The 25,542-nt window shown below is 43.4% G+C and overlaps 6 protein-coding genes across 8 annotated transcripts; 4 read left to right on the plus strand and 2 right to left on the minus strand.

Annotated features, from left to right (window-relative positions):
• Positions 1 to 1,482: 1,482 nt before the first annotated feature.
• On the plus strand, positions 1,483 to 5,681 carry BCIN_06g05740 (hypothetical protein). The gene is made up of 2 exons (XM_001559007.2): positions 1,483 to 2,632; positions 2,702 to 5,681. The coding sequence occupies exons 1-2, from the start codon at positions 1,886 to 1,888 to the stop codon at positions 5,414 to 5,416; spliced, it is 3,462 nt and encodes a 1,153-aa protein (XP_001559057.1). The 5' UTR covers positions 1,483 to 1,885; the 3' UTR covers positions 5,417 to 5,681.
• Positions 5,682 to 7,361: 1,680 nt separating this feature from the next.
• Positions 7,362 to 9,057, plus strand: BCIN_06g05750 (hypothetical protein). Its single transcript, XM_024693627.1, has 2 exons — positions 7,362 to 8,725; positions 8,822 to 9,057. The coding sequence occupies exons 1-2, from the start codon at positions 7,964 to 7,966 to the stop codon at positions 9,005 to 9,007; spliced, it is 948 nt and encodes a 315-aa protein (XP_024549413.1). The 5' UTR covers positions 7,362 to 7,963; the 3' UTR covers positions 9,008 to 9,057.
• Positions 8,713 to 11,336, minus strand: Bcmon1. 2 transcript variants are annotated; one of them, XM_024693628.1, is made up of 3 exons: positions 11,264 to 11,336; positions 9,338 to 11,184; positions 8,713 to 9,193 (listed from the first exon to the last, which is right to left on the minus strand). In XM_024693628.1, exons 2-3 carry the CDS (start codon positions 11,152 to 11,154, stop codon positions 8,950 to 8,952), a joined length of 2,061 nt encoding a protein of 686 aa, XP_024549414.1. In that variant the 5' UTR covers positions 11,155 to 11,184; positions 11,264 to 11,336; the 3' UTR covers positions 8,713 to 8,949. The 2 variants fall into 2 exon arrangements, with proteins under 2 accessions (XP_024549414.1, XP_024549415.1); XM_024693629.1 differs by having other exon boundaries at positions 9,338 to 11,123; positions 11,202 to 11,336.
• A 6-nt stretch (positions 11,337 to 11,342) lies between these two features.
• Bcdop1 lies at positions 11,343 to 17,710 on the plus strand. The gene is made up of 6 exons (XM_024693630.1): positions 11,343 to 11,628; positions 11,685 to 11,812; positions 11,867 to 14,274; positions 14,322 to 14,566; positions 14,614 to 16,088; positions 16,137 to 17,710. The coding sequence occupies exons 1-6, from the start codon at positions 11,529 to 11,531 to the stop codon at positions 17,451 to 17,453; spliced, it is 5,673 nt and encodes a 1,890-aa protein (XP_024549416.1). The 5' UTR covers positions 11,343 to 11,528; the 3' UTR covers positions 17,454 to 17,710.
• Positions 17,711 to 17,810: 100 nt separating this feature from the next.
• BCIN_06g05780 (hypothetical protein) lies at positions 17,811 to 20,153 on the minus strand. Its single transcript, XM_024693631.1, has 4 exons — positions 19,531 to 20,153; positions 19,416 to 19,478; positions 18,721 to 19,358; positions 17,811 to 18,669 (listed from the first exon to the last, which is right to left on the minus strand). Exons 1-4 carry the CDS (start codon positions 19,932 to 19,934, stop codon positions 18,338 to 18,340), a joined length of 1,437 nt encoding a protein of 478 aa, XP_024549417.1. The 5' UTR covers positions 19,935 to 20,153; the 3' UTR covers positions 17,811 to 18,337.
• A 174-nt stretch (positions 20,154 to 20,327) lies between these two features.
• BCIN_06g05790 (hypothetical protein) lies at positions 20,328 to 22,064 on the plus strand. 2 transcript variants are annotated; one of them, XM_024693632.1, is made up of 4 exons: positions 20,328 to 20,908; positions 20,966 to 21,240; positions 21,288 to 21,535; positions 21,583 to 22,064. In XM_024693632.1, exons 1-4 carry the CDS (start codon positions 20,458 to 20,460, stop codon positions 21,629 to 21,631), a joined length of 1,023 nt encoding a protein of 340 aa, XP_024549419.1. In that variant the 5' UTR covers positions 20,328 to 20,457; the 3' UTR covers positions 21,632 to 22,064. The 2 variants fall into 2 exon arrangements, with proteins under 2 accessions (XP_024549419.1, XP_024549418.1); XM_024693633.1 differs by lacking the exons at positions 21,288 to 21,535; positions 21,583 to 22,064 and having other exon boundaries at positions 20,328 to 20,912; positions 20,966 to 21,146.
• Positions 22,065 to 25,542: the final 3,478 nt, after the last annotated feature.

Raw genomic sequence — 25,542 nt, forward strand, 5'->3', positions numbered from 1 at the left:
ACATGTTGCGCAGCCACTTTGGAGACTTTGCATGGAACATCAAACATTCGAGATGGAGCTGGTCCCCTGTTTTGACCCCGCCTTCAGTGATGATCGGTGGTAACCACACATTGATCCGCAAAGCTGGTTAGACTTTCTTCGAGCAGCGAGCTCCTTTGATTTGGAAGATATATCTCTCCAGCCTTGTCTCGCGGCCTCTTCTCCTGGTGCTATCACGATTGATGCTCATTGACCCTTCTCTCTGTACTTGGATTGTGTATGTGAATGTACGTAGATATTGACGCTGATCGCATCGCAAAATGTCAACCCCGGCTGGAGGAAGCAGGCGAGGCGCGCAAGTCAAGGTAAGGATAGGTTCAGCCCCCTTCCTTTTCTTTGCTTCTTCACTTACAAATTCAACTCAACCCCTTCTCGATGTCTCTTCACTGACAAATCCATGTGCTTTTTTGAGAGCCCGCCAGTCATGGAGAGATAGTCGCTGGGGGATATGACTCGGGCATTCTGAGTAAGCCAACAGGCTCGAGTTCAAGTATGCCTTGCGATCCTAAACAATGGAACCTTTCTTCGCATCGGATTGCTGATCAGTCTATTCATAGCCATTGTAATAAGCAACATCGGCTCTTCCAGCAATGTTGAATTCCAGCGGATGTTCAATAGATTACGAGTAGGGCATGGTCTTCTGTCGGAAAGCCTGTGGTGGACGTTCGTCAAAGTTTAGACATATCTCACACAAAGCACACATTGCATGAAGCCTTTGTAGCTTCAATTTGCCAAGAGAATATCAAGAAGTGTTTCATCCGTGAAACTCATACACAAGTCGCCTGCGTAGAATGCACATCTCTGTCATAATTTGGCAGACTCCCATTGACATCATTTTCACCATCTACATGACACTTTTCACGGCAGTGTCTTCGAGCTGGCAGAGCTGGCAGAGATGGCCTGCTTGTAAGTACAATAGGTACAAGATCATCAATGCGTTTCTTTGCAACTTTCCTGGAGTGGAAGAAATGGAAGGGATTTCATGGCAGCCATATATCTGACATCGGAACATGAGTACAAGAAGAAGATTGGCGATAGAGAGAAAATGCCTCGAGTGTCCCCGGGAGGAAAATGATTTCTCAAAGAACGACGATGCATTACCTAATGAGTCAAAAGCTTATAAGAGGAAAGAAGATCATATATTATGAGCTCAAGATGGCGTATAAGAGAGAACTTCCTGATATTGTCACATTCTGGCTTGTTCTCGAGACGATATCTCTCATGCCTACTTTCGAACAGAATTTCCGAATAGTTTTCGGAGAGGATAAAATGAAGGTATTGGTGGAATTGTGATATCGTATAACCTCGAGATGAAGCACAAAATAACTTTCTCATACTGTTGCTGTTGAATTATAAATCGATATTGAGGCGGTATCTCTACTTGAGTCGAATTCGTGAAGATTCTTGAGAGTCTCGAGAGTCTCGAGACGTCATAAAGTGTTCGGCCTGATCTAGAAGTCACCGTTCGTTCCTTCCCAGATGAGGATGCCACCAATCTGTCCTCGATCCTCACGTGCTTTTCCTTCCTCTTTCACTCTTTCAACAGTGCCAACTTCCCGTTGACCATCCAATGTTCTCCTTCACCATTTTGTTTGTTTGTCAGAAGTGTTATCTTCAACTGCCTCTTCTTCCTTTCTCATCATCATCTGTAGATCTACAGGTTCTCACAGGCTGAGGATTATCTTTTGGTCAGCTTCAAATCACTTTCTGCCACTTCTCTTTAACCTTACCTCATATCTGCATACCATTTCTCTAGACTGTCTCTAGAGTAATTAATTACTTCATTAAGTATTATCCTCAATCCATTAACACTCATATCCTTGGACATACATCAAATGTGTCCACAATGGCAACTGTTCTACCAGGAAAACAGCCACTAAATCGTGAGAGAGGGCTCAGTGGTGTCAGTGTTGGCAGCGATATCAATGGCTCACTTGGTCCAAGTGCTATGAATCCTATGCGACAGAGGGCGAGTTCTGACAAAGCACCAACACGCAATGGAGCCTCGATCAGAAGCTTTCAAGATAGCACCAATCAGCCCTCATTGCCAAAAGGCTTTGAGAGTATGCTAAAAACTACAACCGAGACAGGGGATATCGGTTTATTCTCCATCAAGCCATCACGCTTACCTCAAACTTCCAATGCGTTGCCACGACGCAGCAATGGAGGTTATAGAGAGAATGATCCGCAAAGACCACGTCCAACTTTCTCACCGTATGGGGTCCCCATCGTTGACGATAGAAGACGACTGCCATCCTACACAAGAAAGGGTTCCTCGGGTGTCAAATCGCTATATGATTCTGCCAGCGTTAACTCGGTCAATTCAAGTAACAGGGAGTTCGAGGATTCCGATTATCGATCCTACTCCATGACCCAAGCAGCATCTCAATCAACATATACTCTTTCCAACCAAAGATCCTACGCCAGCCTTCGGAGTCAGCAGGATGGACCTGCACTTGTTCAACGACCTCGATCGCCATTTGCATATCCAACACGCCTGAGGAGACCCGGGTTCAGACCTTCTTCCCCCGCACTTACCGATGGTGGTGGAGTAGACTATAGTCGCCGAGCAGAGATTGATCGAATACCTTATGTTAGTCTCTCAATTCTCATTATGACATCGTTGCTTCCAAATTATCTTTCGACTGACATTGTACAATAGGGAGCGGTCCGAAACGTTTCTTCTCCAGCTTCATTATATGCCCAGAAACGGGTACCACCACCACTGTCACTACGACCGGACGCGAACCGATCAACCCCTTCATTGTTAAGTCAGCCTTCGCCAAAGAGGCGTACGCCAAGTCCCAATCTACGACAGGGAAATGGGATGGTCGGACCAGATTGGCAACGCCGAAACGGCCCGCCTTCGATTAACACATCTCCAGCTCGAAGTACACTTAGTTTTTCCTCGACTACCAATTTTGCCCCACCGAGTTTGCCTCAATCAGCAACAAATACGCCAGGGAGACCATCACCTTTGTATTATGACTATACCGAAGATTTTGAGGTGGAAACCGAGAATCAGTCAAACTTAGAGCCTCCACCACAATTCCAACTGCAAAGGACAATTCACGAAGACCGACCCTTAAGTTCAACACCTCTGCCTCTTGCCAATAGTCATCCATCTAGGCTCAATTTAAATAATAACCACCATCTTCGTACATCATCATCGGCGTCAACCATAATTCGACATCCTATGAGGAAGGACAGCGCAGAAAGTGGAAGTGGATTTCCAAATAATGGTGGTCATGTTCGAGCTGCACTTAGTATCGGTGCAAAAAACTGTGAGAGCTCTGCGCCATCTAACAGTGTTCTTGATGATACAAGCTCTATAGATATGTCAAGTTTAGGTGCCAATGCTCAAGAGTTGAGCTCGCGGGTGTCGAGAGCATTTGGCCTACACCCTTCACCGCAATTTGAAGTCACGATTACCTCAGGCTGTGAGGAAGTTGAGATTAAGCAGACCGAGCTTGTACTTAAAGAAGCTAATAGTATGGTTACCAAAAGCGGGCTTCAACAACGGACTTCATCATTACCAACAACCAAAATAGAAGGTGTAGTAGAAACTTCTCCATCGATCATTGAGCCACAACAAATCTCTACAAAAGGCTATGCAGGCGAAGGTATCATTTGTGCGCCCGGAAAGCAATCTTCCGAAAGTCTTCCGAATGGCACAAAGCTTCAGCAACCGGTGGAGGATACAGATGAATGTGACGATTTGTCTAAATTTAATTCTGTGCGTACAAGCAAAGTCAGATCTAGTGGCATCACCATTGACAATGGTTTTGATGAACTAGCTGATCTAGTTGCTACTGATGAGACTGATCAGTCTAATACCTTTGACAATGAATATACCGGACTCCGGAGGACTCCTATGATGTCGCCAACATTACCTCGAGACTCTTATCTTGACCCTCCTTCGATACATGGTACCAGCCCTCCCTTATCGCAGATCGATAATATGGAGCAAAGTGGTGCTCAAATCGTGGCTACTGATAAAAGCTTCGAGGACGGGCTTCAAGTCCATGAGCGACGAATCGCAAAAGGCAAATTGCCCGACTATAGGCCATCCGAGTTCCAGAGCCTTGGTAATCAAGCTCCAAGCAAAATAATGCCTAGATCTGAGTCACCAATGTTAGCACCCAAGCCTATCTCACCAGCAAGGGAGTTGAAATTGAAGAACAGCGTGCCACAGCTTATGAAATCCCTCCCTAAAATACCCGACTCTTCGATTCGCGGATTAGCAGTACCTAAAAGGTCTGCTTTTGCGGATGCTGATATGCCTAGTCATCTATCTAAATTTTCCCCAGAAGAGAAGTTTGGAACAATTGATGAACATGCAGTAAACTCATCGTCAATCAGTCCCCCTAAGACTTATTCTTCTTTGGACAAAGAAAAGCTCAAGAAGTCAACGGAGCGAGCTGAATTGATCTCTAGCCCAGCCCAGAAACATCAAATTGATACAAATAGAGAGAATCATGGTCCTCGCTCTTCGCCCATGAAGTTGAAGCTGAAAGTTAGAAACTCTATTGCAGAGAAGACATCATCTTCGGATCTTCGGGCACCAAGGCACGAGGAGACTCTCTCATGGGCGAGTTCACAGGTCAACAATCTACCTCCGGTTAGCCAAGAAGAACAAATTGGAGATCTCAAGCCTGCTAAGCTCAAATTAAGACTTATCAGAGCTACAGGCTCGGAAGCTTCCGGAACTGTAAGGGTCAGTAATGCATCTGGAGACCAATCCAGGTCCAGCAACGATCTGCATGTCTCCTGTCCGAAAGATTTATTTACGCCTACCAGTGGAATTGACAACATATTCCGACAGGTTAGTAAGCATCTTCATTCACGAAGACCTAGTGGGAATAGTGATCAACAATCAGGAAATATTATTGAGATGATGCCAAGCCAACCATCGCTGAATTTGCCTTCTTGTTTGAATCTTGGCGTGCCTCATGCTGATCTATCTGGAAACTTACCAAGCCCCACTGATGCCCGAAGCTTTTTCTCCGATGACAGCTCTCATCGCAATGGTGGTCATGGTTTACGCAAAAGAATTTCAAACTTTCGAGCTCGTGTTGGTGTACCATATGTAGCTCGTAATGGATCCTATTCTTGTGATGATGTAGTCTGGAGAGATCAAGTTGGAGGAGTTGGACAATCGCCACTAGCTGCCAAGTCCGTTGCTGATCTCAATGCCACGAGGGCCAGCTTCACAGAATCACAAAATCCTCGACGTTCAGAGCATAGGTTGCATGGACATCGGTTGCGAGCAAAAGTGTCTGAATGGTTTCGTGGCGCGCGAGCTGCTATTTCCGCTCGTGTCAAATCACGAAGTGCAACCAGTGCTGGTAATGAGAGATCAAGGGCTAGTGCATGATTCTCTGAATATGGCACTGTGTCTCGTTGTTAGGATCTAGCTTGTAATCTTTGTGTTAGGCTTGTCATCCAGTTTTGGAGCAAAAATACTGTTCTGGCTGTTTTTTCTCTTGTTTTTTTCTGGTGGCGTTTGGGCGTGTCAGGTTGAGATTTGTATGGGATGGGATTGGGTGGTATAAAGTGGAGTTTTAGCTCGCTGGTGACAGAAAACAAATTAGACTGAAAGAAAGCAATAATATTAATGAATATTAAATATGCTTATGACAGAGAGACCCTGCATTGATTTATGTGAGTCGCTGGAGTTTGTATTTTGAGATGCAGACAATAGATATTAGCGAGCGAAGGGCGAGATAGGATCAAGTCGTAATGTAAAGAGGAAGTCTTGTGTAGTCTAGATTCATTACGCAATAGTTTATTGGAAGCGAGCTTATGGCCGTTTAAGCTAGGCTAGTTCGCAGTACTAGAAAGAACGGAGGTTAGCGAAGATCATCAAGCCTCGCTAAAAGTTTCCAGGAGTCCTGGGCTAGCACGCTAGGTAATGTAATTTCAGTAGGGATTGATCTGCAACTAGCTAGATAATTGTTGTTGCTTTAGAGTTTGGAGCTTGGAGCTTGAAGTTTATGGTTTATGGTTTGGAATATGGATTTTGAATTTTGGAAATGGGAAATGGGAAATGGGAAATGGGAAATGGGAAATGGGAAATGGGAAATGGGAAATGGGAAATGGGAAATGGGAAATGGGAATGTTGAATATCTAGGGATGGTTTACTGGGGGTCAGGGTCAGGGTTTGTATATTGTATGTTGTATTTTTTGATTCTTGGAGGGGGGTGATGGTTGGGTGAAGTTAGGTTAGGTTAGGTTAGGTCGGGTCGAGTCAGGTAAGATTTTGAATTGGTTGGTTGGTTGGGGTTTGATTAGGAGGACGGTTGGATCTTATTGTATTCTGTACTTTTTGTTTGATCTGACCACCTGTATTAATTCTGGACTTGTGGTCTTTGCCAGTGGGGAGGACGGAAGAATGGGAAGAATGAGAGATGGATTGGGTTTAAGTGTTTAAGTTCTATAGTGATGGAGCTTGAGCTTGAGCTTGAGCTTGAGCTTGTAGAACTAGAGTGGAGGGGGAGAGTGAGGAGCAAGGAGCAAGGAGTAAGGAGCGAAAGCTTGTGGGCTTAATATGGGCTAGGGTGTTGATTGTAGGATTAATTGAATGTTTGTTCTTTGTTTTTTTTTTGTTTCTTGGCTGCGTCATTGATGGTTGGTGGTTGGATGGATGGATTGAGGAATGAGGGTTGGATTTTGCAGCATACTAGGTAGGTAATTACCTGGATTGGGGATTTGGGAGGTTGGGGGCTTAGTTGGTAGAAATTGGTGAGATTTAATAGATAGATGGATGAATGGATGGACGAATGGATTGGTATTGATGGTGTAACTTGAAAGTACTTGTTTATGTACTAAGTAGATGGAGTGTGGTATAGTGCGAGGGATTGACTTTCCTTGCTTGTATAAGGACCGAAAGGTTCGAGAAAGGTTTAGGAACAGGGGGGATGGGATGGAATGGAATGGAATGGATTAGGAGGTTGGCGGGTGAGGAATATGAGAAAGTTGATGCGGGGATTATGATTGATGATTGATGATTGGTGATGAAAGCCTAGGCTATAATAATAGTAGTATTGATAACTATCCGGAAAGGTAGATGTGTTTAATAGCTAGTGGTGTGAATGGAGCTAAAAAAAAATGTAATGGGGGGAAGATTGGATGGGAATTATGATGGGAATTTAAGTTGGATGTGTGTTTGTGTTGGAGGTGAGGGGATTGATAGACGAGACGTCATTTATTATTATCTAGTGGTTTGTAGTGTGATAAATATCTGTTCTGAGTATATAGTCTGGAGGGGAGAAGATATGCCCGTTATATCTTCCCCTTCTTCCTCTTGTTTACTACATATTGAGAAATATAAGATACGAATTGATTGCATATACCGACTTCGTGGGCTTCATATTCATTCCATCAGCCTACTTCTTATATATTTACCACTGTGTCATCTATTGTACATGAAGATAGCAGTCGAATTATATTCATATAACTTTCGATCATATCGGTTCCTCTCTCAATACAATTTAAGATCTATTCATCTCTTTGCTGATAGCCTCCTACTCTATCTTCCCTCCCACTATCGAAGACGCAAACGAAGAAGCCGCAGACAATCCAACTACCCATAACATTGTTGACATTCCAGCATTCCCTGCACACACAATTACCTGCCATCAAAATGACAAACATAGTGGAAATGTACCGACCACTCTTCGGTTCTAAGAAGAAAAAGAATCAAGAACTCAGATTGGACACCGACATGGTTCACTCAACGTCTACGAATCCGATTACACCGCCATCCTCTGGCACTCTCTCGAATTCTCCCACGTCAATTACAAATATTCATACAACAAGAGTTAATGCCAACACGATTACGCCGCCTGAATCGCCGGTGTCGCCGCTAGGAGGGCTACTGAATAATGATGGGAATGGAAATGGAAATCCGAGTTGACAAAGAATGAATAGCATGAATCCTATGGGAGGATATCGGCGGACCACTCAGTCAGACATAAGAGAGATGGTGGAGGGTGCAGACATTCAAAGCCCGGCTTCAGCCGAGTTTACGGAGCACGTGAGTGAGGTTGTTGAAGATGAGGAGATTGGTGGGGCAGAGAAATGTGCAGAAAACGTTCGTCCTTTCAAAGTTGGAAGGAAAGCGAGCTTTTGGAGGTTCAAGGGCAAAGGAGACGAAAGGGAAACGGATGAAGTGACGCCTCCAGTAAGTGGAGGACTGATTGATGGTTCTAACTCTCGTGCGCCTGATGAAGCAATTGGCGTTAAAATTGGACCTAGTGGTGGATTCCCATGGTTTAAACGGAAGGGAAGTGAAAGGGGGCAGGAAAAAGATAAGGCAAAGACAAAACAAAAGGAAGAGAGCGAAGAAATTGATAAAATGTCACCGACTACGCCTGTTTTTTTCAATTCACCTTCCTGGAGTTCAGAATCGACGAGTAATGGAAAGTGGAAGGCCAAAGAAAATGAGAATGAGGAACAGAGGAGAAATAAGAGTGAAGGCGAGGTTGGACTTTCAAAGGAGGTAAGAGAAGGGGGGAAGGAAGAGAAAAAGGGAAAGGGCAGACGGTGGACACTGCCTTGGTATGGAAGAAAGAGTGTTATAGAAGCGCAGGAAAAGGAGAGTCAATCAGAACAGTTGGAGAGAGAACGAGAAGAACGGAATATCGCTAACAGGACAAAATACCCCGACGGTGTTCTTGATTGTGTAAGTTTGTTTGAATTATTTGTTGTTAAATTTCCCCCTAGGTAGGTATATTTAGATTTGCATAAAGGACGCTAATTTGTTTGCTTCTGATTTCAGTGTAAAGACGAATTCAATGATCAAGGACAACGCGCCGAAGATCAAATGAATGGATTTATGTTAGCTGCTAAGAATCTCGAAGCCGAAGCCAAGGCCAGGGATCAAACTGTCACTGCTCGAATAAAACGTCAGAATACGGCACCACCAACAATAAAGACGCGTTCTTCTTCACGCTTGACCCATTGAATTATTCTGTTGGCACCTTGAGCCAAACCTGCGCGTGAAGCGTTGGGACCGGCTACACAGTAGAATTCAAACTGGGGGGTTGTCCAAGCGAGGGAGATACTGTCGCGGGAGACACAATGGAGTACTTTGAGATGGGAATGCTTCTTGTGGGTTGCGGAGTGTAGGTTTTGATATCGGTTCATCAGTCTGAGATTGGTGTTAGTGATTTGTGGCTTTCTGCAATATTCACAATTCTTGGTGTATAACGATACCCTTAACAGCTACCTTGCAATTTTATATAGCACGGTCGCTTTGGGGTTTAACAATAAGAAATGAACTACTGCATCTTACCTTCGACGATTGACGAGGTTGTTATAATAAGGATCAAATGACGGCATTGTGAATTGAACATTTGCTCGCGACTTGTATAGGAAATGTCGTAAGGGTGTTCCAGGAGCAATATCAGTTGTCTTTGGACGTCCCTGGCGAACGGCAGCTTTGATGATCTTCATACTTCCATTCTTTTCGAGTTGATTGACCACCTCGTCGCGCATTTGCTTAAGCTCAAAAAAGCTTTCCTTATCAGCGCTTATGAGTAGCACTGCAACTTCGTCTTCAGTTTTGCACTTCTTGTTCTCAGAGACGTTATCTTTAATAGGCTCGCCATTTTCCACGCTTAGAAAGCTCACATACATGTAGAGGTACCCCCGATTGTTGAATCCTGGGAGACATAAAGGAATCCAATTCTCCCCACCTCCAGCTCGAACCCCACCGGCTTCGAAAAGCATGTTGAATATGAGTTGGAGATCGCTAGGGTGTAACGAATGTCGTTTAGGACGTATCACACTTACAAGCCTACCACCTGCTACTATCAAACCGTAAAGAAGCTTGTCAGTTCGTGCTTTCAACAGGGTATTGTTTATAACATGTCGTTGGGACTTCCGTAACTTTAAACATTCTAATGCAGATAATAATGCAGATGGAGAGCCTTTGGTAAAGGTGTCCGCAAGTGATGATAGTAAGGATTCGGTTCCCTCTAAAGGTCGGCGAAGATCTGTGTTTGGTCTGTTTGAAAACAAGTGTGTAAGAGTTGGTAAGGTCAGGGTCGATAAAATCTGCATATACAACGCTTCAAGCTGACCCTTCAATTGAGCATCGCTCTCGCCAAGTTTGCTAATAGCAACAAAATATAAAGGTCCATCGGTTGAGATAACAAATCTTGTACGACCTGCAGTAAATCCTGTGAGGGGGTCTTTTGAGCCCTCGTAGAATGATATGATCGTTTGAATAATTCCAATATAGCCATTAATAAGGTTTTGATCTCCATGGCGACTGTATATAGGTTTTCCGGCGGAAGAGAGAATCAAGTAATGCTTAAGTTTTGACTTCCATTGTATAAGTAATTCCTCTTCGTTGCCACCCTTGCTATCAACCTCCCCTATTTCGTCGAATTCGCGGTCGAAATCTGTAAGAGAAGTATCCTCAAATTCCGCTGCCTCATCAATTGGCTCCCAATGATCTGCTTGTGAATTTAACAATTTCCATGCCGGGCTTTGCGCGTTAAGTCCATCATCAAGTAGACTTGCAAGATCTCCATTTGCCTTTAGGGTTGGCGCATAACTCATAAGGCTTGCATTATCATCATTGTCACTTCCCTCAAGATTCTTCATCTTGCTTAGTGATGAGACTGATGAAGAAACACCATGTCCTAATTTCGTTTCTGATACCGATCGGCTGGCTGCTGTAGAAAATGTGCCTCTTGTGCCATCGGGGAATGATAGTGTCTGTATGTCGACTGACGATAATGCCGTGGTAGGTTGAGACTGTAATACCGGTCTCTTTGGAGCTCCTGAAGTTTTGGGTCGTTCTGGTGTCTGGAGCAGTGAACGTCTAGGGGGCAGAGGAGGCCTTCGCTCTTTTGCATCGTCGCTATCTAAGATATCATCTTTGCTTGCAACAACGTCGGGGGCCTTTATTTCGAGTGTTTTTATAGGGGTTTCGGAAGCCGTATCGTAGTTCACGCCATCTGAGGCCGTGGATCCAACTTCACCGGTCATCGCATAGGTCGTAGCATCATTGACCGTCGCTTTCGCAGACGGAGATCCCTTATTTGTTGCATGTGCTCGTTCATTGGGAGCTGCATCCGAGAGGTTAGGAGAAGCTCCCATGAGGTCCCTGCGGGGAAGGGGGTATTCCGACTAAACGGTAAACTCACATTAATTTCTGCAACTGATTTATATACAGCATGAATATGCTGGACTTGCAATAATAACTTACCAATACAAAGATCGTGGGTTTTTTTGGATTTCTCGAGATAACAGGGATATTTAAGGCTGTACTTTATGCGGGCAGGGCTGGAGCCACTGAATGATGGAATTTAGCGACAGCCTGTCAGCCTTGGGAATTTGAAGAGGCACATTGATGAATCGACAGATGAAAGAAGCCACGCGTACGCCATGAATTCATGAACTAATTGCAAACAACAACAATCGAAAGATGCAAATCGTCTTTAAATCTGCTTTTGTGAAGTGCCACAAGAATCATGGCCCTTGAGCCAAGCTCTGGCCGTCAGTCGGTATCTCCTGCGAGCTCAGGAAGAGCATCACCAGTTCCGAGAAAATGGAGGAACCAGCTGGGTGGAGGTAGAGCTCCGAATTCTCATATTATTACATATGGCAGAACTGATATATTGTACTAGATGAACCTCCGAATAAAGATAAAGCATTCCGCAGATATGCATCTGGCGTCGATCGTTCGCTCTCCCTGTTTGACACAGCCTTACAGGAATGGGCGGATTACATTTCTTTCTTGGGGAGGTTGTTGAAGGTGTGTGGTCTCAAGAACGTGAATAGAGGAAACATGCTGAGACAATGATTATAGTCGTTACAAGCACATCCTACCAATATAGCTACTGTCCCATCCAAAGCAATTGTCGCAAAACGTCTTGCTCAGTGTTTAAATCCTTCACTGCCTTCAGGTGTACACCAAAAAGCTCTTGAAGTTTACGGATATATATTCTCGATGATAGGAAAAGATGAACTATCTAAGGATTTACCCCTCTATCTGCCGGGGCTATCGACCACTCTGTCATTTGCGTCCCTCTCTGTGAGGGGCCCGTTCCTTGAACTTCTAGAAAAGCACCTACTGAAAATTGATGGACGATCACTCCGGCCAGCTTTGAAAGCAATCATACTTGCTTTATTACCTGGTCTTGAGGAGGAGAACAGTGATGAGTTTGAACGTACCTTGAAGCTGCTTGATGGTTTTAAACATGCCGTCAGACCTTCTGGAACCGAGGATTTGGGACAGAATCATAGCAGTGGTGACGAATATTTTTGGCAATGTTTCTTTCTCGCTGCAATAACGAGCAATGGTCGTCGCCTGGGAGCATTGGCCTATCTTAACCGGAATCTCCCAAAACTCGGACAGTCACCCTCGGAGCAAATTAATTCGTCATCTAACGGGTCTCACAAGAATGATGTGAATACAAATCAATCTCAATTGGCGGAAATTGTTACCTCGCCTGAGCCTGGGCTTCTTCTACGATGTTTCGCTGCTGGTTTGGGTGATGAACAAATCTTGATTCAACGCGGATTTTTAGATCTCCTGGTGACGCATTTACCTCTACATTCTAATGTTTTGCAACAACGTGTCAAGCCGGAAGATCTCGAGCTTCTTGTCACTGCCGCTGCCGGCGTTGTAACTCGACGTGATATGAGTTTGAATAGACGTCTATGGACATGGCTTTTAGGGCCAGAGCCAGCTGGCCATGATAATGAGAATGGCCCAGAATCACCAACATCGGTTACTGGGGATCCTCTTGGGTCACATGCTTCCTCAAGGACCCAGTACTTCGAAGCTCATGGCCTACATCCACTTACACAAGCTTTGCTTAAGTTGATACAGCGAGAGGCCATAAATCCCATTGAAAAAGCCCGGCCGTTTCGAATGTGTCTTTCGTTAATGGATCGATGGGAGATCGGTGGACTTGTCGTTCCTGATATATTCCTACCTGTTGTCAATAGCGTCCGAGACTATAAGAGTAAAGCGGTGAATAAGGCTGACTTTACGGAAGTTCTTCGAAGTGCTAGTGTCTTTTTTGATGGTGTTGAAAGTGGCCTGATCTGGGGCGAAATCGTTGGGTTAATTGCACAAGCATTAGCCCCTGGAAATTTGTCAACTGAAGAACAAATTGACAAATTGTCCCTCGTCACCTTCATAATCAACCATTTCAATGTACGAGAAGAAGAGATGCTACTGATACACGCCCCATTAACAACCCTAACGGTTTTGAGTATGCTAGAAGATGCTAAGGAAAGAATGCAGGAGCGAGCAGATGAGGTTGGCGTCAAAAATGAAGTTGAGCAATTAGCTTTAAATCTTGTTATGGATTTAATCGATCTCATTCCAGAGCGAGCTTTTCAGGTGCGGCCTTCCACCAGTCATTCAATGGTCAAGCATGATGAAGACGAAATCAATTCTCTTTCGAATACAGAGATAATACGCAGTATGAAGACATTCTATGTCCAGGAACAAGGCAATTTAGATGCATTTCCACCACCATTTTCAGCTCATGATCTTGGCGAATTGCTTGTCCGCGAAGGCGGTAGCATTGTTAACGAGAGTCTATCAAGTTCAGTATCAAGTGCTGATGCTGGTCTTAAAACGAGACTCCTCGTCATGCTACTCTCCAAAGTACCCAGGGTTAGAAGTCTCGATGTTCCGGGACTGCTGGAGTCTATGCAAAGGAAATTGAGCCTGCCATCCCAACTTCCATTCCTCACGTTTACCTCCATCGTATCTCTTTGCACCAGTCTTTACTCAAATCATTACATCTCATTGCCACAGCTATCCAATCTCGTAGATCCTCTCGTTCGATTGGCTTGGTCATATCTTTCTGCTTCTCACCCAAAATATCATGTTGAGACTGTTCGAAGCCTTTGGCAATTACAAACAACACTCACACTTGACAATCATGATATAGAAGCTTCAATATGCAATCTAATGATAGAACATGATCTGAATGGTACATATGCATCTCGAGACGCTGACCCTGGACGGAGCTTTAGCATATTATGGACACACTCGCTCCAAGATAATGCCGGCCACCTTGACCGTCGTAGCTCTAACACTGATATCAAGAATACACCTCGGCTTTCTGGTATTGGAAATTATGAAGTCATGCTTGCGAAACCTCTTTTCCTGTTGCTTGATGCTCTACTTGATGAACGAACACAACTTTTCATGACTGTTCGTATTTGGCTACAGAGTCTTGTTGGCATTGACAGGTATGTGCTTTTGTATCATATAATGATTAGTACTTAATGTTGTTCAGGTTGTTTCATCTTTTCGTGGCAAAGTTCTCGAATTATAGCTTCCTTTTTACAAAATTTGAGGATGCGGGGACAACAACACATCATAATATGCGTATCTATGCAGATGACGATGATCTCGATCAATGTTTGTACTATCTTCAAACCCTTTCTAATGTATTGCGATGGTCTTCCGACAGTACATGGGCAGCACTTGCCCATAACAGCATCTCTACTGACAGATCTCATCGCTCTTTATTCCAGATAAGTAAGTTTGTGCTCTCATGTACTGGTTCTGTGCTGACAATATTACAGCTGGCAGAGACGATGAAATTACACTCCTGGAGTTCTTTCTGCATGTGTGCTTACAAGCAATTTCGGGGACATATGAACCAGAAAACTCAGAACGAAAGCCACATATCCATCAGTTCCATCGTACTGCTCTAACCCTTCTACACCAAATACTATTAAGTCCATACTCTCTGCCATTAGGGGAGCTTCAGTTAGAACATGTTCTCATTCAGAGGTTAAGCCACTCGTTGACTGGGACCGATCCCTTTATTCAGGTTCTGCTCTTAGATGTGGTCTATGCTGCCTTGAAGATTCGACCCGTTGTCAATCTGCCGCCGGCATCACCTACTCTCAAAAAGCGCGCCACTATGACTTCTATAACTCAACATGATGATGCGTCCGTTTCTTCGCTCGCAGTTGACCAGAGCGAACACATAGGACCTTTCCTACCTCCTCCACCACCGTCATTGGTTAAGTGCTTACAGGCAGGTTTTGAGGCCGCTTCAAGTAGACCAGTTCTAGATAGTTGGGTTAGCTTTTTGACAGAATGTCTACCTTTTTACTCTGACACAATTTTTCAAATCCTTATACCGTTGGTCGAAACACTCTGTTCACAAATTGGAGAAACTTTCACCAATCTCCAAACCACATTCAAAGAGTCAGGTACTATTTCTGAAGGGTCTGCGGCTCCGGAATCCACACTGATATCCCTGCTCAATGGTCTCGAGTTCGTACTTGCCAAAGGGCACGATCGATTACTGAAGGATGAAACAAAAGCGCCTGTTACTAAAAGTCCCGATCAACCACAAGGATTCTTTGGAAATATGGTTTCTGGTGTCTTTAACTCAGAAACTCCACAAGCAAGAAGCATAACTGCCAACAACCGCCTAACTGTACTACTCTCGTTCCAAGATGCTGTTCGAATCTGCTTCCTCATTTGGTCATGGGGTGGTCAAGATGGAGCTCAGGATAGTGAATCTACTGCTTCCTTCAATTACACATCTTTGCGCATGCGGAATCGAGCTCGGAGACTGCTTGAGCATCTTTTCACAGCCGAGGCATTAGAATGCTTAGAGACATTGGTTGAAATTGGGCGAAGGTCTTCCAAGGGTAGTAGTGATTCACGCCCTACGGCCATTTTCAATCTTCTTCATGTTCTTGACGGCTCAAGACCAAAGCATACCATTCCTGCAATTTTCAATGCTATATATAGCAGGACGAACCCAAATGCGCTGGATCCGTCGAGAAAGTCGACCCTAACATCCTCATTAAGCGACACAGACTTGGTGACATTTTTAGTGGACTATGCAAGATCGTTAGAGGATGATGCCATGGATGAGATTTGGGTCGACTGTATGACTTTCCTCAAAGATCTGTTGGCAAATCCATTTCCACATCGACAGACTCTCCCAAGTCTTCTGGAGTTTGCCGCTATTCTGGGAGTGAAAGTCGATAATACCAATTTCGGAGAACAGCGTCGTATGCGAAGAGAATTAGGAGTGAGTACAAGTTAATTAGTGACGAGAGTAAAAACTAACACATCTCAGGATCTCTTCCTTCGATTACTTACTGCAATGTTCACAACTAGACCTATGGGCTTCTCGGAGAGTGTAGAAAAGTTGACAGACATTGATCAGCGGCCATCTTCATCTCGCCCCTCATCAAGATCCGATGACGTGGTTAACATTTTAGCCTCTATCGCGCCAAATTTGCCAAAAATACTTGTTGAGAATGATCGAATATTGAATGCAGCGAATGTCATCTCATCGAGTGTAATTGGACCGACTTTTAAATCCAGATCCTTCCCAGACAATGTTTCAAAGAGCACTCTAGAGCTATTATATCAGCTCTCTAGGTTACCTAACACCCAAAAGTCGTGGAGAAAAGATCTTGGAGATGCATTCAACGATTCCCGTTTCTTCGCTAACAACGTCAGTCTCATTGAAAGTGACTGGCTGCCATTACTCAGACAGTGGGCATTAAGCGACAAGGAACGAATGCCGGAGTTACTATCGCGATTAGTCGCACCTTCTACAGCTGGTATCGTGTTTGGCGTAGGTGCAACTTCAGCGCGCTTTGAGGCAGATAGAAAATCACAGCTCAATCTACGCCGTATCGCCACACTAGTTCTCGCTACCATGGACGACAACTTTGTGACTGATCTTCCTGTCATGCAGGAGAAGATTGTTGAACTTCTCTCAGCAACTACAACATCGTCTCCCTCTTCTACCACTCGTGCAGATATTTTTCTGCTTCTTCGTGCACTGGTTCTCAAGACCTCGGCCATTCATCTCGCAACCCTATGGCCTATCATCAATGCAGAGCTTCACGTGGCTATTTCGTCAGTTGTGGCACCTGATCACAGTACTCCCTCTGACACCTATAATAATTACTCTATCCTACAGGCGTGCAAATTACTAGACACTTTACTTTGCATCGCACCTGATGATTTCCAGCTCCACGAATGGCTCTTCATAACCGATACCATTGATGCTGTTTACCGTCCCTCTTCTTTCCGACCCGTTTCCTTAGTTGACGAATTAAGTGAAGAATTAGGACTAGCAACAACTACGAACACAACCGCTTTACTAGAATCATCTTCAGTCGCAGTTTCCCAGGCAGCCAAATATTCTATGAGGAGGCCTTTATTGGGGAGAACTAAAGGTGGATTTGGAATTAATGATGAAGGGACTTGGGAGAGGAAAGATGAACTAGTCGCGAAGGTTCTGAGGCCATTCTTTAGTCAATTGAGCATTTTTGCATTTGAGAGTACGTATGGAATGGGGGCAACAGATTGGGAGGCTTGTAGACAAGGCTTGTTGAGAGATTTGTTTGATGAGAGGAGTATTGTTAAGGCGTTGTGAGAATCGATGGGATGAGAGGAGGTCTGATTGATTTGGAGATGGGAAGAGGGGGCCATAGAGGGATTCGGAGGTAGAAAAAACTATTTATAGATGAAAATGGTGGTGTGCGATGTGATATATAGGGGCGTTTAGATTTTTTGTTTGTTTGTTGGGAAAGAGCGATTTATGGTATGATTTGATGAATGGGGCTTTCCATTGATGGTTTGATTGAAATAGCTATGCATAATGTAGAGAAAAATACACAAAATATTGCAACATGTTCAATTTCTATTGTACCCCTATATTTTGTGGTGTAATATTATATCAAGTAACCTCAATCTTCAGCGATAAACAAGAGAGATAAAACACTTCTATTCTTAATATATTCTTGATTTGTATTTATTATAATTTCAGTCGTAGTACTTTACACCCCACGAGTTTAGTGGCCACTACATCAAGCGTGCGTGCAGAAGCTAGTCGTTCCCCTTTTCAATTTTTCAACACCTCCTTGCTTGATCACTCCTTTGCGATCCAATCCACCTCAGATCTACCCTGACGTCGATCTCATCGCAGCCAGCTCGTTATCCTTTATAATGTATTTGAAGAGCGACTCCTGCAATACTTCATGATGCTGTAAATGTATGTCGAATGATTCTTCTGGCGCAGCATCAACTCTAAATGGCGAAATCTTAAAGTTGCGAAAGCTACAAGATGATTCAGTCCATGATACACCCGTACCGCGATCCGTCCTTCGAAATGCGACTTCATCAAAAGAAAACCTCTGCTTTGCTTAAATTGCACAAAAATGATACTTGCGTCGTTAGAGTAGAGAACCAATCTGCTGTATCTGCATGGAGCTTTAACGATATGGCTGTGTGGTCTTTCTGTCTATTCCGCTACTCAGCCTAGTTGATATCTTTCAAATCATCTTCAGGATCATCTTGCATAGTACCGGATTTTATCGACGTCTCTCTCAATTTTATTGACCTCTGCTCGTCGATAGAGTCCATCTGAATTGACGAATTTTCCTGCCCACTACCGCTTGCTCCAGACATCGAAGCAGGCATGATAGCTCTTCTGTTGTCGTCCACAGTCCATGCTCGACCAGCTGCAAACAGATGTCTATTTTCTAGCTGGCTGATCCGCTTGGCTTTTTCCCTTTCTTCATACAAGAGGCGATGATTCTTAAGTAGCTCCTGTCGACTTCGCTCAAATTCTCTCTGCTCAGCTTCTTTCGCTATGAACATGTTAGTGCATTGTCTCCTTTATCCTGAAGAGGCAATCTTACCCGGATCTCGCTTTTTCTTAGACATCCAAAAGAGCTTTTTGCTGGCTGGGCCTTTTTTTGCTGCGAATTTAGCGTACTGTTTCTGGCTAATGAGAATATCCCAGTCGGAACTCTTTGTCACAAAGAATTCTGCAGTCTCAGTGGTTATGCTGCTGTACAGGTAGAATCTTGATGTAAATTTTCTCGTAAATTTCCAACCTGGTCCTTGCTCTTCGATACCACCCATTTGAACCTGTTCGTCCTCTGGTACCTCGGTGATTAGATGACTCAAACCAACTTCTTGGAGATATTTCTCGGATACGATATTTACATCGGAACCAGTGTCCAGCAACACTCGTGCGACTACCCTCTTTGGTGGCTGGTCATCCTGAACTTCTGGGCAGATCACTGCTGTGAAAACAGTCTTATCTGGATATTGGAACTGAAGGTCAAGCTGCAAACGTAGTAGTGATGAATCATTAATCCCATCTTGGTATTCGCAATCAGATTGGTATTGATGTGTACGTCGCGCTATGTTTTGAGATTGGTTGCTGGTCTTCTGCATATGTTGCTTGTCAGGTCTATCTCCATGTCCATACTGATCATACAAAATTCTTTGCGTTTCGAATAGCATTGATTTAAGGTATTGCACTTCCTGTCTTATGCAGGAATTTGCGTCAGTGTATGCATTACATGTGGATTATATCAGAACTTACATGGATCGTTCGTTAACTTCATTCGCGCTGACTTGTTTGATATTGAGTTCTTGAATCTTGAAGCTACACATGAATGAGAACACTACTAGGAGAAAGATCATTGAAGGATTCATACAATAAGCAGACATCCTTGAAAAGAAGTACCGATTGTCTGAAAGAACGGTACTCATTATTCAAAATCTTCTGTCGTGATGAGATACGTAACCGTCGGGAGAGTGTCAATTTCCTATCTAGGCCAGGACCATATAGCTTGTGAAGTTCATCGACTAACCGAATCATGTGAGACTCGCAGCTGCGCATGGAAGCTTCAGCGGCAGCTGGAGGAGGTTCTCTAGAGTTGAGAAATGAATTTTTGATATCCTGCAGAAAAGCTATTAAAGTGGGAAATTCATTGATCAGGGAGTCTGGGTGTCCTTTAGCCACAGTATCAAGTGTAATTTCGTTGTAAAAAGCCGTCGTTATTTTCGTTGCAAGGTCGGTAATTGCAATTATAGACGATACTAGGCCTAGGGCGTCCATTGTACAAATATTGCTACGATGGGCATTCGAACTACAGGTTTAAAGAGTAGTGAGGATTTGCCTTTGGTTCTTATCTTAAAACAAGAAGAGAGCATGAAGAGTAATTTAATAAGTTGTAGTCGACTTTGACCATATCGGGAGAACAATGCAGCTGAGCGCCATTGATTTTCAGCTAAGGCTGCGTCTCAAGCATCCTTGGTGTGGAGGCTTATATCATCCTCGTTGAATCCACGAATAACATTGTGAATTTCAATACTCACCGAAGACCAAATCTCGTTCTTGTGGCCGAGTCGATAGAGATGCATGTCCATTGTCCACGTGGTTCGAATTCCAAGGTGCAGTGGGGAAAACACCAGGATACACCATGCGCAGCCTGCTCAGCTTCATGCTCGTGGATCATCTTGACAATTCAGCTTCTCCAGCAATTAAATAGTAAACCTACAACAATCTCAACACACCTTTCAACACCTGCTATGAATATGTTAATGCCATATCCTCACTGATCTTCGCTCTGGCAGGATCAATGTATTCAGCATCACTTGAACTCCCGCAAATCTCAAATCAGAGCTCAATGGAAAGAGCCGATCGTGAACCCGAAACAGCAAACACAATAAAGACAGCGGCAAGTGTCCACACAATGCGCACTCGAAATACTGGAGCGTCGACGTCGGGATCTAGGGTTCCTCATGAACGAGGCTATCGCAAATTAGCGACCTTCATGACCAAAGTTGACGACGTTGTAATATTTAGGCGATTTTCAAAGCTAAATATGCTCAACTTATTGAGATTACAAGCCGAACTGGCAAGTCTCGAACTCAGTTATGAAGCCGCCTGCAATATAGATGACGACAGCAAAGACTCACAAGAAAGGGGATTCACGCAAAGCTTTTATGAACTGCGAGAGTTCGGACAGATATCCCCCGGCTCACAACTGGAACTGCTAGATAGAATTAACGATACACTTCACAAGTATAGTAGGTCAGAAATCAGCTCCTGGTACAAATGTAATCACATCTAAAATTTGAGTAAAGATAGCGCATTATTACAAGTATCTCAAGTTCTCCGGCTGGATAAGCCCGATAGATATGACCTTGAAAGGCTTCACGAATGGTTGAGAGATAAAGATCAGGGTGCATTGTTTCTTCACACACCAGAGGAAGAAATATGGGGCAAATTAACAGGTTCGGATGCGAAAACCAATATTTCAGATCAAGTGACTCTTATTCAGAGAGAAAGTGGGTTTTCGCGAGGGGTTATTCTTACTCTCGTCTCTCTTTATGATCTCATATGGGGACGTCATCGAAAGGTAAACATGCACTCCCCCATCTTCTTGACAAGGCTAAAGGATCGCAGAAAACTAAAAGAGTGGATGTTGAACGGAATCAAACGTATTACCCCGAATCTAACGTTAGAGCGGCCGCTAAAGTGCTCACTTCGGTTCTTGCCTCCCTCTTTCCGGGGATTGTGATATTGGCGTTATATCTCATCGATACCACATTGAAACGAATAGGCGCTATGCTTTGCTTTACCACGTTTTTTGCATTTGTCCTTTCATATTGGACGTCAGCAAAGACAATCGAAGTGTTTGCTGCGACAGCTGGGTGGGTACTCCATAGCCCCTTTCAAACATGTCGCTTATGTGAAATAGATTTGTCGCTGTAGAAGTTGTGTTTATTGGAAGTGCGAGTACCAAATGAGCAGCAACTTACTTGCCACAGAACATGTATTCCGAATTGGATTTGGTTTGACCGTTGGGGAGACAAATAATTATGTATTTGCAGTATAGCTATTACAATGAACAGGAGGAAGAAGAAATAAAAATCAACGGGATTGAACAGATTTAAGTTTATCAGAAGAGGGAGAAGGAGGGGGGAAGAAGAATTGAAGATTCATGTGTTGATATCATGGTGATTTTCTGCATACGTGAATCACTTGTGTTGGTACGAGAAGGATACGGAAGACGTAGCACCCACGATTGCGTAGGTCCTGTAAGTCTAATTGCATTCTATCTAAAGAGCTAGCTATGTACAGGGAATAGAGGGTCTTATATAGACCTACTAAAAGAGCTAGTCTCTTTCGCATTCGCTTAGGGTTTTACTACAGTAGCCATTGAATTGAAGTCATTCACTACGTTCACACCACTTGATTTAAATAAAAAAAATCTGATAAAGGTGAAGATAAACAGTCTGTTTTCTGAAAGAGAGTGACAAAGGAAGGAGGAAAGAAAAAAGAAGAAACAATAAGATTCTATAATTCCTGCTAGAGCTTGGGAGGGTGAGCGGTATGAGGTAGATATGAATATACAGAGTCGTATGGAGTTAAATAGACCGTAACTAATACCATAATAAATATAAAGCTATTAGATGGGATGGAATCAATAGATAGATATATCGACATACAGACAGAGGATACAACTAATTCATCCAATATATTCAATTCACAAACTTGAACGCCAAGCACAACACAACAATCCCCACCGCGATATATATACCACAAACCCGACCCGCGGAAAAAAAAACTCATTCCTTTTTCCAATTCTCCTTTCCGATCATGAGCTCGAAGCGAGAAGAGCACACTTAATTCCCACATACAGATAGCCAGCTGTACACAAACCCAAAATTCAAACACACGAGGAAACGATACATGGGATGAAATCAAGAAAGGAACATATGCATAATACGCGCGAGTGAGTATATTTACAAATGAGTCTTTTTTTTTTTGAATATATTCGCACATGTGCAAATCACGAGGGGGTGCTCGGGAGTAAGAGATCCAAACGCAATGACATGTAGATACATACGCAAAACGCAAAATGCAAAATCTCCATGGTATGATTTGTATTGATATCTCTAAGTGCTCGATGAATAGCATGCATCGTACTATTCTATTCTATTCTATTCTATTCTATTCTATTCTATTCTATTCTATTCTATTCTATTCTATTCTATTCTATTCTATTCTATTCTATTCTATTCTATTCTATTCTATTCTATTCTATTCTATTCAATACGGATATTTCATTGCTATAGCTAGGTAGGTAGGTAGGTAGGTATATTAGATACATACATACATACATACATACATGTATAGTATATTATCTGGCAGAATCTCTAAAAATCGTATGGTATCATGAAAAGAATATAGAATAGTGATAATTATATTATACATGTGGTTCTAGAATCCAAGTAAAGTAAAGTCACGCCACATTTATCCGGAACCGAAATTTCGAACTCTTCGAGTTTGGGTTTGTGTGAGGAGATGAAAGGAAACGAGATGAGATGAGATGAGCTGTCTCAAAAAGAAACAAGTAAGCTGGATGGATAGATATTTGAGTACGGGGGAGTGGGAAATTTCAGAATGAAAAAAAAAAGGGGGGGGAGGAAGAGCAAGGAGTTTAATATTCGGTCTGTTGGGCGTTCGTGTTTACATCGCGTAGAAAGGGTAGGAATACGATAAAGAATTACTAGTAAATATACTTCATTTAATAAACAAACCGATCCAATATTATTAGAGATGTATGCAATATGTATATATATATACATATATCGTACATTCTGGATCGCGAGTGAAATAGCTTGTGGATTATCTATTATTTATTATTTATCATCCACACACTATCAACTCACTATAATTATCTACAGAGTATATATATACAATAACAAGAAGAATAGAAGAAGAATAAAAGGAAGAAGAATATTCAACTCGAATAAATTCGAATAAATACCAATATAAGGAAATACCACCCCCCCCCCCCCCCCAAAAAACAAAACAACCAGACAGACAGACATAATATAGATATAGATAGAGATACCCAAACCCACAACCCCCTATCGAGCAGAGACCCAAGAAAAAAATTCAGGTGAATAACGAATAATACATACATACATCCAAGCGAAAGTGAAAATCAGATCTCAATCTCAGCGCTTTCTTTATGATTCTTGATTTACATATACAGCATGATAATATACATACATAGATACATGCATATACCATACACAAACAAACCCTCAGATCCCCCCCCCCCCCCCCCCCCCCCAAAAAAAAATTACACCTTGCCCCTTAAACTTTCCACCACAACACACCACCACTTTTCAAAACATCCAATCATCCAACCAACCTCCCTCTCAGTTTCCCAAGTACGGCAAGAAAGAAAGGAAGAGAGAAAGAAAGAAAAAAGCGAGTTCCCAATTCCAAGCTACAGACAGATACAGAATGTAGAATATGTGTAGGAGAGACTCTATAGATTCATACTAAATCGATATGCACTACACAAGAGGATATGCGTTCGCGTAGTGTGTCACGATATGTGCATGCTGTATATATGGATCTGACATACATCATCCGTACATACTAACATGGCATGTGAAATATGTGATGTGTGGAAGCGAGATGAGATGAGAGATAAGATGAGAAGAAAGGAGAGTTCAAGGAGAACGAATAGTTGTGAGATTGCATTAGATGAATGGATGGTTAGGGATGGATCGGTTGGCACGCGGTACTTGCACTGTACTATACTGTATGTATGTGGAAGTTTTTGATCAACCGTGGTATGTATGGTAATAGTGAGAATGAAGGGGTTGTTCGACAATGGAGATTCTCCTGAGCGGATATGGACATGGACATAGACATACTCCCCGATATACGCATGCGGAAGTGCCATGGACTCCGCGCCCCCTTTTCCTTCTGGAATCGGGAAAGAACAAGCTTTGGGGGAGTAGGGAGGGTATTGGAGGGCCAAAGTGTAATTCATTTCACGGCTCTTGTCGAGAGACACAGACAGGTATGATAGTGTCTCTTGACATATCTTCACTCAACCCGTCGACTTCATTTCGAGAATGGTATCAATACGAAATCTGAGATGTGTGACTGTAGAAATGATTGACCCAACCCATGAGTGAGCAACGCAGCAAGGGATTCGTCCCAAGGTGCGCGCGGGGGGGTGAGCAAAGCCGTAACTTTGTCAGGCTGCGGTATCGTACGAACGAGCTCAGAATGGAATGGTCGAGGTGATCATGGTGTGATGTGATTGATGTAATAAAATCTGAACTGCCCGAGCACCCATCCCTCCCTCCCGAAAAGAACTCGCAACGAGAAAGGGAAAGGGGCACGGAAAAGTAACAGGCCATCACCTCCCCTCCCCTCCCATTCCATCACACCACAAACCTTCAATCCGGCTCACATACCCCATCCCACGCCCACCTGATCGTACAACGCTCAAACTTAAATTCCTCGTCATATCTGACCCAACCCTACCCACATTCAAGACACAACAAATGAAGATATCGTCACCGTCCTCCAAAACCTGCTGGTTCTTGATGTCTCGTCACAGAAACGGGCAACTTTACCCTCGATGCACCGATCCCTCGTCGGGGATACCGCGTGCGATCTTCGCAGAATATCATGAATTTCATCTGCCCCACCGACATGAGCAAGCTCCAGCTTGGAAATTGCTCATCTCCTTCCATAAACCTTCTAGAAGTTTTTCCCTCCCTCATTTGGCAGCGAAGATCTCAATTGAGAAGCTTCACGTCCAATCCCTACCGCCAACGTAAAAGAATTCTGACTGGCTCCGCTTCTGCATGGCGAACATATCCAACAACATCATGTA

This window comes from Botrytis cinerea, chromosome 6, assembly GCF_000143535.2.
Source record: "Botrytis cinerea B05.10 chromosome 6, complete sequence".
NCBI lineage: Eukaryota > Fungi > Ascomycota > Leotiomycetes > Helotiales > Sclerotiniaceae > Botrytis > Botrytis cinerea.

Excerpts from the sequence above, each read along its gene's own strand:
- BCIN_06g05740 (XM_001559007.2), top strand. The coding sequence starts at position 1,886 with ATGGCAACTGTTCTACCAGGAAAACAGCCACTAAATCGTGAGAGAGGG. Across the intron at positions 2,633-2,701 it reads AGATTGATCGAATACCTTAT|GGAGCGGTCCGAAACGTTTC; the intron begins GTTAGTCTCTCA and ends ATTGTACAATAG.
- BCIN_06g05780 (XM_024693631.1), bottom strand. The coding sequence starts at position 19,934 with ATGGACGCCCTAGGCCTAGTATCGTCTATAATTGCAATTACCGACCTT. Across the intron at positions 19,479-19,530 it reads TTCAAGGATGTCTGCTTATT|CTTCAAGATTCAAGAACTCA; the intron begins GTATGAATCCTT and ends ATTCATGTGTAG. Across the intron at positions 18,670-18,720 it reads TAAGAAAAAGCGAGATCCGG|CGAAAGAAGCTGAGCAGAGA; the intron begins GTAAGATTGCCT and ends ACATGTTCATAG.
- Bcmon1 (XM_024693628.1), bottom strand. The coding sequence starts at position 11,154 with ATGGGAGCTTCTCCTAACCTCTCGGATGCAGCTCCCAATGAACGAGCA. Across the intron at positions 9,194-9,337 it reads AACCTCGTCAATCGTCGAAG|ACTGATGAACCGATATCAAA; the intron begins GTAAGATGCAGT and ends CACCAATCTCAG.
- BCIN_06g05750 (XM_024693627.1), top strand. The coding sequence starts at position 7,964 with ATGAATAGCATGAATCCTATGGGAGGATATCGGCGGACCACTCAGTCA. Across the intron at positions 8,726-8,821 it reads CCGACGGTGTTCTTGATTGT|TGTAAAGACGAATTCAATGA; the intron begins GTAAGTTTGTTT and ends TTCTGATTTCAG.
- Bcdop1 (XM_024693630.1), top strand. The coding sequence starts at position 11,529 with ATGGCCCTTGAGCCAAGCTCTGGCCGTCAGTCGGTATCTCCTGCGAGC. Across the intron at positions 14,567-14,613 it reads TCGCTCTTTATTCCAGATAA|CTGGCAGAGACGATGAAATT; the intron begins GTAAGTTTGTGC and ends ACAATATTACAG. Across the intron at positions 16,089-16,136 it reads GTATGCGAAGAGAATTAGGA|GATCTCTTCCTTCGATTACT; the intron begins GTGAGTACAAGT and ends AACACATCTCAG.
- BCIN_06g05790 (XM_024693632.1), top strand. The coding sequence starts at position 20,458 with ATGTATTCAGCATCACTTGAACTCCCGCAAATCTCAAATCAGAGCTCA. Across the intron at positions 21,241-21,287 it reads TATGGGGACGTCATCGAAAG|AAAACTAAAAGAGTGGATGT; the intron begins GTAAACATGCAC and ends AAAGGATCGCAG. Across the intron at positions 21,536-21,582 it reads GTGTTTGCTGCGACAGCTGG|ATTTGTCGCTGTAGAAGTTG; the intron begins GTGGGTACTCCA and ends TATGTGAAATAG.